General features: G+C 43.3%; 1 protein-coding gene across 1 annotated transcript in view; it reads right to left on the reverse strand.

Annotated features, from left to right (window-relative positions):
* The window catches only part of LOC109474753 (protein phosphatase 1 regulatory subunit 12B-like), a 14,334-nt gene extending 12,456 nt beyond the window's left edge, over positions 1-1,878 (reverse strand). The window contains exons 1-3 of the mRNA XM_019775114.1: positions 1,774-1,878; positions 1,218-1,310; positions 94-192 (exon numbers count right to left, since the gene is read on the reverse strand). Coding sequence (XP_019630673.1) covers positions 94-192; positions 1,218-1,310; positions 1,774-1,878 — 297 coding nt within the window. The remainder of the gene's footprint in view (positions 1-93; positions 193-1,217; positions 1,311-1,773) is intronic.
* Positions 1,879-11,637: the final 9,759 nt, after the last annotated feature.

Here is an 11,637-nt window from a genome sequence, read left to right on the forward strand (position 1 = left end):
ATTTTAAACAGCAAATGCTATGTAGACAAGGAATGCCAAATCTTAAAAAATAAAAACAAATATGTCTTGTATCAATGCAATAAGTCTACCTACCAAATTGTCTCGTGCGTTCACATCTGCACCAGCTGTCAGTAAAGCTGACACAGTTTCATGGTTACCTCTCAGGGCTGCCCAGTGCAGGGGAGACTCTTGCTGTAAAATACATCAGATGGCTTTCAGCATGACGACAGGTTGGACAAATGTGCAGTTATTTTGTTGACAATTCTAACAAAATTTAGCAAGTAAACCGTTATGTAAAAGATGAATATCAAATCTTATAAGACATACAAATGTTTCGGAAATAAAGTAGTCAGTCCACCACCGTTATCGTTTCGTGCACATCTGCACCAGAACAGACAAAAGTGCCCCATGAAATGTTGGTAACGGTGTTTGTGCTTGTGATATTTTAAACAGCAAATGTCAAATCCTACAAAATGGCACAAAGATAGTTCTTGTATCACAGCAATCAGTGTACCAACAACCATGTTCTGTGCTTTCACATCTGCACCAGCTGTCAGTAAAACTGACACAGGTCCCGTTGCACTGGGCAAAATAAATTTGTCGGGCGCAAGCTGTACGACACATTTTTATCCGCCATGTAGAAAGAAGGAGGTATTCGGGCAGATTCGGGCTAAAAGCATGCAAAAGGAAGGGTACAACGAAAACAAGTCCATAAAATTAAGCACTTCTAACGAAGAAACAAGGACTCAAACAACCGGAGCGGCAGGGTCAGGGTTCATGTGACGCAGCGCGACGCAGCCTGCCACAGCCCGCCGCAGCAGTGGCACGCAGCGGGAGCCACAGTCCCTGTGTGTAAACCGAAAAGTCTCCTAGGCGATTTGGCGCCCGCCGCGCGTTTTGACGCCCGACAGATTTTTGTCCAGTGCAAACCGGGCCACATGGAGGGCATTATAGGCTGTCTGGTGCAGGGGAGAGTCTTGCTGTAAAACACATCAGATGGCCGTCAGCATGACAACAGCAAGAACAAATGTGCACTCATGGTGACTGTTCCAAGGGTAGTCAGCACATAAACAGCTATGTAGAAGATAAATGTCAAATATTACAAAATGGTACAGAAATATTTCGGTTTGGCCCTCCTGCCTCTTGATTTTCATGGCACAGTCTTAAATGTTTCATCACCATATATAAGCAAAGTGACAAAAGACATGGCAACAAACCAAAGGGCCATCAGCAGCATTAGGGTTGACTCCCTCCGCTAACAGCTGCTTCACTCTGTCCGTGTCTCCTTCCCTTGCAGCCTTCCGCAGCGCCTATAGCGGCGGCAGACAGGAACAGGAGAAACACCTGTCAGCACTCAGTCAATCAGAACAACACTCAGCATGTGAGAAGATTCAACACCTATCCCTTCATTTATCCGTCATACTGATATTTCACTTCCTTTCATGTCTCTCATTGTAAAGTTATAAAAAGATGTAGCATTTATCCCCTCTATTTGTGCATAGCTCACAAATGTTTATTGTTTAACGGCCTATAGTATACAGACACATAACATGGCACAAACACATTTGAAAACAAACATCAAAGTATGTACAGATAAATGTAAAAAAAAGACTACCGAGCTGTCCTGTCGCAAGGAGGCCACCTTACGGTGGGCGGACCATCTACATAAGGCTAGAGAAAAAGGCCTGTTATAGATATACACCACCATATGTACTGTGGGACTTGTCTGTGTGTAACATCACTTCTATTTTTAAAATGTTTTCTTTACTCTACCTCCTCGTCTTCCTCCTCGTCCTCCGAACTCGACTCTTCAGACCCGGAATCCTCTGACCCGGACCCCTCGTCTTCCTCTATTGTCTCCTGTTCTCTTCCGTCCATGCCTGGTCTGACCCTACAGATAGATACACACCACCTGCCTAGTGACACCTGTCGTAACTAAGACTAGATGGATCTAGTGCCTTCCTGTAGCGCAAAAACAGACACACAAATATATCATTTCTCTCCCTAAACAATATGATGGTAGTGGAACAGACCGAGCATCATGTACAGCGCGCTCAGGTTTACCCAGGATATACCTGATTTACAAATTATCATGGCCGCTAAAGCGTTTCCGAACACTGTAAATCAAACTGTACCAACAAAGGAGCGATAATTTCACAGCCATACAGACATAGCGTCAATACTTTCTAATTCATTCTACATCAACAGTTTATCTGTGTGCTGAAGGGCTGTGGTAAAAGCTTCTTTAGTTTTTGTACTTCAGGCCCTGCTACGTATGATGCACCCGTTACTTCCGGGTTTACCTGAAATTTTCCAGGTGTGCCTTGTGAGCGATTGGTAACCTTTTCCCAGTCTTTAATATCTCTGTAAGGTTGTCGGACGCTCCAGGAACTGAAGCCTCTTGGTTCTGACGTCACAAGACGTACAGGTGAGTTCTCACGGCGTCTTGAAGACAGAGCAGGTCCGTTACGTCCGCAGGTGAGAAGGGCAAATAAGCTTCGGTAGGTCTCCCATGATTCATAGCGCACGCGATGACGTACTCCGTAGTAACGGGGTGAATGACCTCAGGACGATTTGCCGGTATATTGGCTGTGGTTAGTGTGGGACGGGTATATCTTGGATGATTTTTAACCTTATATAATATATCGTGTATATCGTGTATATCGTAGATAAATGTTAACCTTATATATCGTGTATATCTTAGATGTTTCTTATACTTATATATCGTGTATATCTTAGATGTTTCTTATACTTATATATCGTGTATATCTTAGATGTTTCTTATACTTATATATCGTGTATATCTTAGATGTTTCTTATACTTATATATCGTGTATATCTTCCCCAAGTAATTTAGCACAAAGCTTTTACAATACATTCCTTCATTCTTTATTTCAGGTAAAAACCCATTTAACACATGTGGGTTTAACTCATCATTTAACTCATCATTAAAATAATACAAAAACTCTACAGACATACAAATAAAACAGGAAGAAACCTAAAGCATAATAAATGGTAGGTCTTCCGAAAGAATGAATTCCTGTAAAAGACATCGGAATGTATTAAGCGACGGATATTTCGATTGTTGCGTTGTTGGAGGAAAATAATCTTTTTAGAAAAGAATAACAAATCCTCCTCTACCTGGTTTCAAATGTGTCAATTTAGTGACAAACATTTCATTCGCACTGCATCGCCGAGGTGAATTCATAATGATTCTAAAACAATTGTTATAAGCCACTCGGCACTTCGACAGAACACCTGACAATACATGACTCTTCCACTGAATTCAACCATTGCCACTTTTTATACATGATAATGAATGAAGACCTTTATTGTACATGTTTGCCCCATTGGGCTATGCACAGGTCACATGTTAAGAAATTTAAACTCTGTATAGGTGTAAATATTAACACGTTATTTCGACTTCCTCTCGCTTCTCGGGTATTATTATATGATTTGGAAGTTATGTATTTTAGACTGAGCAATAGCACTGTGCAGTGCAGTGGTTAGGATTCAATCATTGATCGTGTGCTAGCGTGTGTTTGCACAAGCTCTCTCGTTAATTGAATGAATGAAGACCTTTATTGCACATTTCTGCCACACTTGGCTAAGTACAGATCACAACAAAACAAGATGAATGAACACGGTTAACAGATACAAAATTAATTAAATAACTATCGTTATATAAATTCAACTTCTCCTCGCTTTTCGGTTATTGTAGAGATAAAGGTACAGATCTGTTTTCCGATGGGTGGTTTGTCTAGTCGCATTAGGAATATGAATTTTTCTACACTACTTAAATGCATGAAATAGGGGAATAGGTGTTGTACCAACATATACAGTTCATTTCTCTCTTTGCTATACAGTTCACATTCTGTTACAAAATGGCTAATGACCCCTACCCCTTGGGGGCGGCAATTTTGAGGCGGGCGGGCGGCCGCCATGAGCGCGGTTAGTCATGTGCTAATCATGTGATAATGAACAACTAATAGACCTCATTCCAGATACAGTCGCCATATATATTCCGTGATTCTATTCTCGCGAGAGCACATCCCTGGCACGAAAGCGAGGCCCCGTGGGTTCGCGGATTCCCTGTAGTACTGGCGTTCTAACACAGGGCAAAGACCGGTAATGGACTGTCCCATTGAAATGTATGATATATGGAAAACATGTAAGAAAGAAGGTGTGAAAAGTCACCTGCCAGAGTGAAACTGCATCAAAAGCACACATTCATAGGGTCACTCGGCCTCTAAACTGTCAATTTTGTTGATACAAAAAAAATCCTATACTGCTAAAGACATTTAAACGCAAGCACAAACTTTCAGAAGTGACCTCTGACCTCTATCACCAGCTGTAGATAGCATGGAAACTCAGGACCTCTTTTCTGGCCTGGACACACCAAACATGACACAAACTCCATTTTGTTTTACATAATCAAATGCAAATAACCCTTACCTATAACATCCAGCTCCAAAAAAGCAACAGATCCCAACATTAAGAAATTTTATACTGTTTTTGTACATGCAAAAATCTTACACACTTGGGGCCCTCTGGGCATGCGTGCAATCCTGGCATTTGCCCCACAGTCGATGGCGATGCTCCAACGATCTCCAACTTCAACGCTGAGTTTTGCCCGTCCAGTGTAAAATATAGTTTTTGTGAAATAGAACGAATCTAAACATTGAGTTGCCGGGCGTGATGCAAACAAAACAAACCTCATACAATAGCCAATTATTATGGGTTCACCACACCACGAAGTGGTGGTGAACCCATATTGCTTTTTCTGATGTTTCTTCTCCTTCTCCTTCTCCTCCTCCTCCTGCCATATCTTTAAATGGATTTAGCTTCTTCATTTTAGGGCCTAAGGTCCTGAAAATTGGTATGGAGGTACAGTGGGCAAATACCCCTAGGCGTTTTTTAAATTTTTGTGATACAGGCTTTTAGAATGGTTTTATTTGAGTGTTATAGCAAATGTATTACTGTGTTAGTGTGCCGTGTTTACCACGTCTGGGCATGAGTCATCACAATGGAATGCAGGGCATCAACCAATAGGCATGCAGCTTTCCTCTATACTTCTTGCTGATTGGCTGTTGGGATTTAACTTGATTAACACCCGCACAGAGCATTTCCACCTGCACAGAGCATTTCTTGCTGATTGGCTGTTGGGATTTAACTTGATTAACACCTGCACAGAGCATTTCCATACTGACAGTATGTCTTTATTCAAGTGTTTTGGTAGGTATTTCAAGCTTTTCTGCTCCAGCATTGGAATGCGGGGCTTGAACGTTTTTTATTTTATTTTGAAAATCAACAGTTTGCATTATGCAATTAAAAATCCTAACCAATAAAGTAGGGAATAGCTATCCAACTGTTGTTTTAGTTGTATGTTACTTCATACTATAGTTATATCAATGTAAATCATTGTTTTCCCTTGTGTTTCTCATTCTTTCCCTGCCATGTGGTAAAATGTGGTGAACCCATCGCTGTATTTGCTCCAAAGCAAATATTGGCCTTTCTAGTTAACTACTGTAACCACAAGGATAAAGATATTTAAACATCATAACGGCATCTTAAAACTCGTTCCAAAAGGCGATGTTTTTTTCCGATGCCCCCCTCCCCATTTGATCGACATACATTTCCCTCGTTGTGTGCACACTGCAGAACCAAAACACGGTGAACACACGAAAAAAAAAACTGCCTGGACAAAACGGAAGTAAAGTTCAAAACGATTTTACTCAAATAAATTGCCCCCCCCCGTTTACCTATCAAATATATGTTCCAATCATCATGGCCATGAAAACTTCACCTTGTAAACTTTACAGTACAGTAGCGACACCTGGCGAAATAGAGCTGAAGCGTGTGAGATTTTGCTTTACGGAAAATGACCGTTTTTTGGCGACGCCTCGGGAATTTTTACGAGCGTGTTTTTAAAGTGGCATCACTTAGATTTTTAAGTTTTGTCGAAATACTTTCTGAGTACATTTTTGGCTGAAATAATGCGCTGTTAATCGTTTTCAGCGGTATTTTTTTTTTGCCTGTGGCCAGTTCAGGGGTCCCGGGGGAGATCTGTAAAGCGCAGCTGCCTCGCCAGGTGGCACCTGTCCAACAACAGCTGCAGGGGTCACCTGATTCATGCCATGACGTCACAACGCCTTTGACTAGAGCACGAGACCGCTGCGAAAGTGGGCATGTAAAATGGTTTACCGGCGCATTTAAGCCCCGTGTGGTGAATTTGGGGCCTTAATAGATGTAATTTGAAGCATGTAAATATTTTGGAAGGCAGCTGTACCGTATACTGTTGCCTCACAGAAATGGAATCTGGCACCTGTGTCAGGTCAGCTGTAGGAAGTCTACCACCAGCTGAATCAGACAATAATTAGTGTCCTATATATACAGCAGTGACTCATTGTACAGTCGTGTTCGCTTCGGCAACACATATACTAAAATTGGAACGATACAGAGAAGATTAGCATGGCCCCCTGCGCACAAGCTGGGGGATAAGGGTCTCTATCACGGGGGGAAAAGAAAGGAAAGGAAGGGGGAAAAGGGGGGGAAAGAGGAGAGAAAAGAGGAAGGAGTTTTATTCTATTAATTGTTGAATAATTGTTGAATGATAATTCCATAATTGATGATTTTCATGTTTTTGAACTGAAACACACACACACACACACACACACACACACATACACACACACATACACACACACACACACACATACACACACACACACACACACACACACACATTATAATATTCTCCTAGAATACTAATACCAGAAAAGAAAGGTACAGATCTAAGCATCAAAAACTTACTGTGAATTTGAATCTACGTGCTGGGTTCAGGTTCAGCCTCAAGGGGGTGATGGCTTGACTTTGCACCAGGGGCTAATGGCAACAGGGATGAAAACAAATCACTGCATTATTCTGCTGGAATGACAGATAACAGTCAGTGGTTGTTCACGAGTATGCAGAATGCCAAAGACCTAAACAATACATCATGTGATAGGAAATACAATTCAAGAAAGATAATGAAAGAAAGGTACCTTGGCCTGGTCAGCACACACCATGTCTCCTCCAGCCAGGGGGTCAGCGGTGCTGGTTCCAGGGAGGGGGTCAGCGGTGCTGGTTCCAGGGAAGGGGTCAGCGGTGCTGGTTCCAGGGAGGGGGTCAGCGGTGCTGGTTCCAGGGGAGGGGGTCAGCGGTGCTGGTTCCAGGGAGGGGGTCAGCGGTGCTGGTTCCAGGGAGGGGGTAAGCGGTGCTGGTTCCAGGGAGGGGGTCAGCGGTGCTGGTTCCAGGGAGGGGGTCAGCGGTGCTGGTTCCAGGTAGGCGGTCACCTGGCACCCTCCCTCCACCTGCACTTGGTACCTATTCACAAAAGCAAAGTTGCAAACTTTCATTAAGCAACAAGTGTAGCAGATCAAAATTGTAGAAAAACCTTGGCTGCAATCGTTAACGGAGAGACGCTTTGTTAGGTAAGTTAGTTGCAAATCATAAATTTTGGGATACTTACAAAATGTATATAACAAATAACCTACCTGGTGAAAACCACAGTTGCAAACTAGTGGCCTTCCGAAGAAGTCACAGCTGGAACTTCTGTTCGCTTGCTTGGGACAAGCATCGATCTTCTTCATGTTCCAAATGTTCCAAAATTTGGAGACACACGGGGGAAAATTAGCGCACAAGCTGGGGGATGCGCACGGACACGCAAATTCGTGAAGCGTTCCATATTTTTATACACTTTCGTCGTCTTTTCACTAGTAGTTACGTAATCATTTCGTCTTGTGCTGTAACAGGTGCATGCATGCTTCCGGGTCACAATTTTCATCTTTTCAAGTCCAAACAAACATTTGAGGACTGGATTGTTGATTTATTTTCTTACAACGTGTACTCTCTAGCAAAATTCAGAAAACAAATTCAACTATTATATCAAACAACAAAAAAATCAAGCTTTTCCACGAAAGAAGGAATTGTTGTCTGCCTGTTATTATAGTTACACGCCGCTAGGTGTCTCTCATATCACGTCGATATACTAGTAACCTATAGCACGGGTAAGACGCGCCAGCAGTTTAAAACTGTAGAGTTAACTCTCACTCCAAGAAAATGCATTTTACCTTAATCTGTGTTTACTTCGTGTCTTTGTATCGATGACAATATCGATATGTGATGTTCGTCAATCGTATATATATATCAACGATATATCGACAATATCGATATATTGTCTTACATACCCCCAAGCGCGCTATGACACCGCCGCCAAGTTAGAACAACGCCGCCCTCTCATTGGCCAATTGGTCAATTTGAAGTCTAAAATATACTTAGAGCACTGCTAGGTCCCCTAGGCAATAGGGATCCTGGATTTTTAGTGATTATATCCACATAGTAGCATACTTGTGAGTTAGTGCACCTCTCTCCCTTGGGGTAGAGGTGCACTAACTAACCAGCCGCCCTCTTCTCAGCCAACCAGTGAGCTGGAATTGGTCCCTCTCTAGGGACAGAGGTGCTCTAACTAACCGAATAAATTACACTATGTTGGACCCGCCCATTGTTATTTCCATGGAAACAACAACTGGCCAATGGCAGTGTCCAGCTTTCTGCCCTGGGGAATCAGAGGAGACTGACCGGCTCATCACCACACATGGTTTGACTCTTCTTGGAGTTGTTTGGCTGTCCATCTGGGCTGATTAACGACCTAGCGGTCGTTAATCAGCCCAGATGGACAACCAAACAACTCCTCGAAACAAGACAAAAAGTGACACTAAACAAAGATTCATAAAGCAAAATCAAGTTCTAGTGGATGGAGTTGATCAACTTCGGGGACCTAGAAGTGCTCTAAGTTAGATAGAGTACGGTTTGAGGCTTAATACTCGGATTTAGAACTGCCCGCCCAACCTCGGGGATTTCATGTCACCCTCGGCCTCCGGCCTCGGGAGACATGAAATCCCCTTGGTGGGCGGGGCAGTTCTAAATCCTCATAGTCAGCCTCAAACCGTGCTCTATCTATTACTTAGTAATGGCCCTCGCTCGACAAGTTTAGGACAATGCCGCCGTCTGATTGGTCAATCTGTTCTGCGGCCGTGCAGCGGCAGAGTGCTCGACTCGAAACCAAGAGGTCCCGGGCTCGAGTCCCGACATGCCACCGATCTTGTGCCCTTGGGAAAGGCACTTTACACGACATCCCTCACTTCGCTAAGGTGAAAATGAGTATTGCATTGTCCCGTGTTAGTGGCGGCATTAACATAAGTTGAAAAAACTTGAGTGTGCCGTCACCACGTCTTGTGATTACATGTTGGAATATGAAAAAAAAACTATAAGGAGAAAAAAACGCGTTCCTTGGAATTATTTAAAAAAAAAACTGGTAACGCCTGTTCATCAAAAGTGAATCTAAACTAGAGAAGTAACGCAAATGCATAATGTTTACCTTCGGACATGGTCTGCCCTGTTAATTTCTAATCAAACATATTCACATACATGTACTATTAGTATATGGTGACAGGAGCAGAGCAGAAGTTTGCAACATTATGTAACCCAACACCAGTCACCATGGTGACAGACGTCAACAATTCATGTCATTGGCCAGGTCAGAGGTTAGTGTTTGGAGAAGAAGAAGAGGAAGAGGAAATTGAGTAAAAACAATATGTTTCCTTCGGTAAACATAAGTATTTGCCATTCGTCGGATCACTACAGCGGAGCTCGCGACTGCGGCGGTTCGACTGGCACATCTGCGCACGTTCTGGAACGCGTCTTATTGTTCCTCGTCTTGGGCGGCGGGCATTATGACGGAAGAAAGAGGTGTACAACCATACGTGTGAAGCTATCGTCAAATAAACACGTACTAGTTACAGCTCTGGTTTTTCAGTTCGAAAAACTTTATCCAAAATGGAAAACGAAGTAACTGAAATGTCTTCGCGAGTACATGATGTACATGTTGTAAAATCGCGGTCATCAGAGGTACTGACTTTTGAATCCAGGAAAGGCGTGCGCGAAACAAAGTTGGTGAAATTTAGGAGTGGTGACCACCAAACGTCGGTGCTGAATGACACTACGGAGGAAGGTACTCAGGCCGACACCCTCCCCAACTGTGTGATGTCCGCGAGGGAGGAAAGCAAACAGGCGGGCGCGGCACGCAGAACCAGCACGACGACAATTAGCGATGAGGAACCGGTACCAAAAACCGGACTGTGCCGAAGGATGTGGAAGAGTGTGAAGAGGAGGCTGAGTGTCCCTGCCTGCTTTAGGCTGTGCAGACCTCGCCGAGACTAGTTTTATAGAAATAAAAAAAAAGAAAAAAGAGCAGGCACCCCAGAAGTAGCCTGGCAGGGTAGCGATCTTGGGGATACGAGGGGTGATCAAAAAGTTCTCGGCCTCACCTAGAAAATAAAGGTCAAACTCCTATTCTTTAATATAGCTGTATACTATGACGTCTTACATCACTGCACACAAAAATTCAAATTTTTATATTCATTAATTAGCACGTGACGCCCCGTCAAAATGGGGTGGGTGAGGGCAAAATCACAAAATGGCCGCAACAGAAGCGTGTGCTGTGATCAAGTGTATCGATAAAAAGGGATGTCTCCTAAGGAAATCCATGAAGACATGGTCAAGACACTTGTTGATGACTCCCCTTCTTATTAAAATATAAAGAAGTGGGTTGCTAGCTATAAGCGCGACAAGGAGAGCACAAAAGATGAACATAGGTCAGGATGCCACAAATCAGCACCATGGACAATCCAGTTGAGGCCACCCATCACATGGTAGTAAATGACAGATGTGAGACTGTCCATCATGTAGCAGGTTCTTTGGCCTGTGTTATGACTCAGTTCACAATATTTTGTCGTACATCCTGGGGATGAACAAACTGTCTGCATGGTGGGTGCCTCGAATGTTTTCTGAACATCAGAAGTTAAACAGGCGGGACATTTCAAGGAACGAATTCAGTCCAATGCATGCAATTTCCTCAAAACATTTGTAACCCAAGATGAGCTGGGTTCACCACTTTCACCCCGAATAAAAACAGCAGAGCAAACAATTGAGGAAGAATTTTCCCCGGCCCCCCAAGAAGTTTTAGCGAGTTTCGTCCGTTGACAGGGTTTTTGCCTCTGTTTTCTGGGACAGTAAGGAAGTAATCATGATTGACTACCTGCGAAGGGGTTAAAGCATCAATGGGGAGTACTATTCAACAGAATTACGACAGTTGAGGACAACGATCAAAGAGAAAAGGAGAGGAAAGCTCCGAGGTGGCCTGCCAACAACGCACCTGTCCACACAGCACAGGGGTCAGTGGCAGCAGCAAACGAATTTGGGTTTGCAGTCTAACCCCACCCTTCCAAAACACCTGACCTAGCACCCTTGGACTTCTACCTGTTTCCTAAACTCAATTTCCACTTACGCAGTCAACGTTTTAATGGTAAAGATGACGTCATCTATGCGGTATAGGCCAATCTGGGGGGTACAAATGCAACCTTCTTCCACAATGGGAAAATAAAGCTGGAACATCACTGGACTAATTGCATTGCAGTTAGAGAGGACTATATTAAAAAATAGTGTAAGAAAAATTTTAATGCCATGACGTTTTCTAGCTGAGGCCGAGAACTTTTTGATCACCCCTCGTACCAAGGTGGAGTCCGGGCTAGAAAAGAT

Source organism: Branchiostoma belcheri, unplaced genomic scaffold, assembly GCF_001625305.1.
Source record: "Branchiostoma belcheri isolate BF01 breed outbred unplaced genomic scaffold, Haploidv18h27 scaffold315, whole genome shotgun sequence".
NCBI lineage: Eukaryota > Metazoa > Chordata > Leptocardii > Amphioxiformes > Branchiostomatidae > Branchiostoma > Branchiostoma belcheri.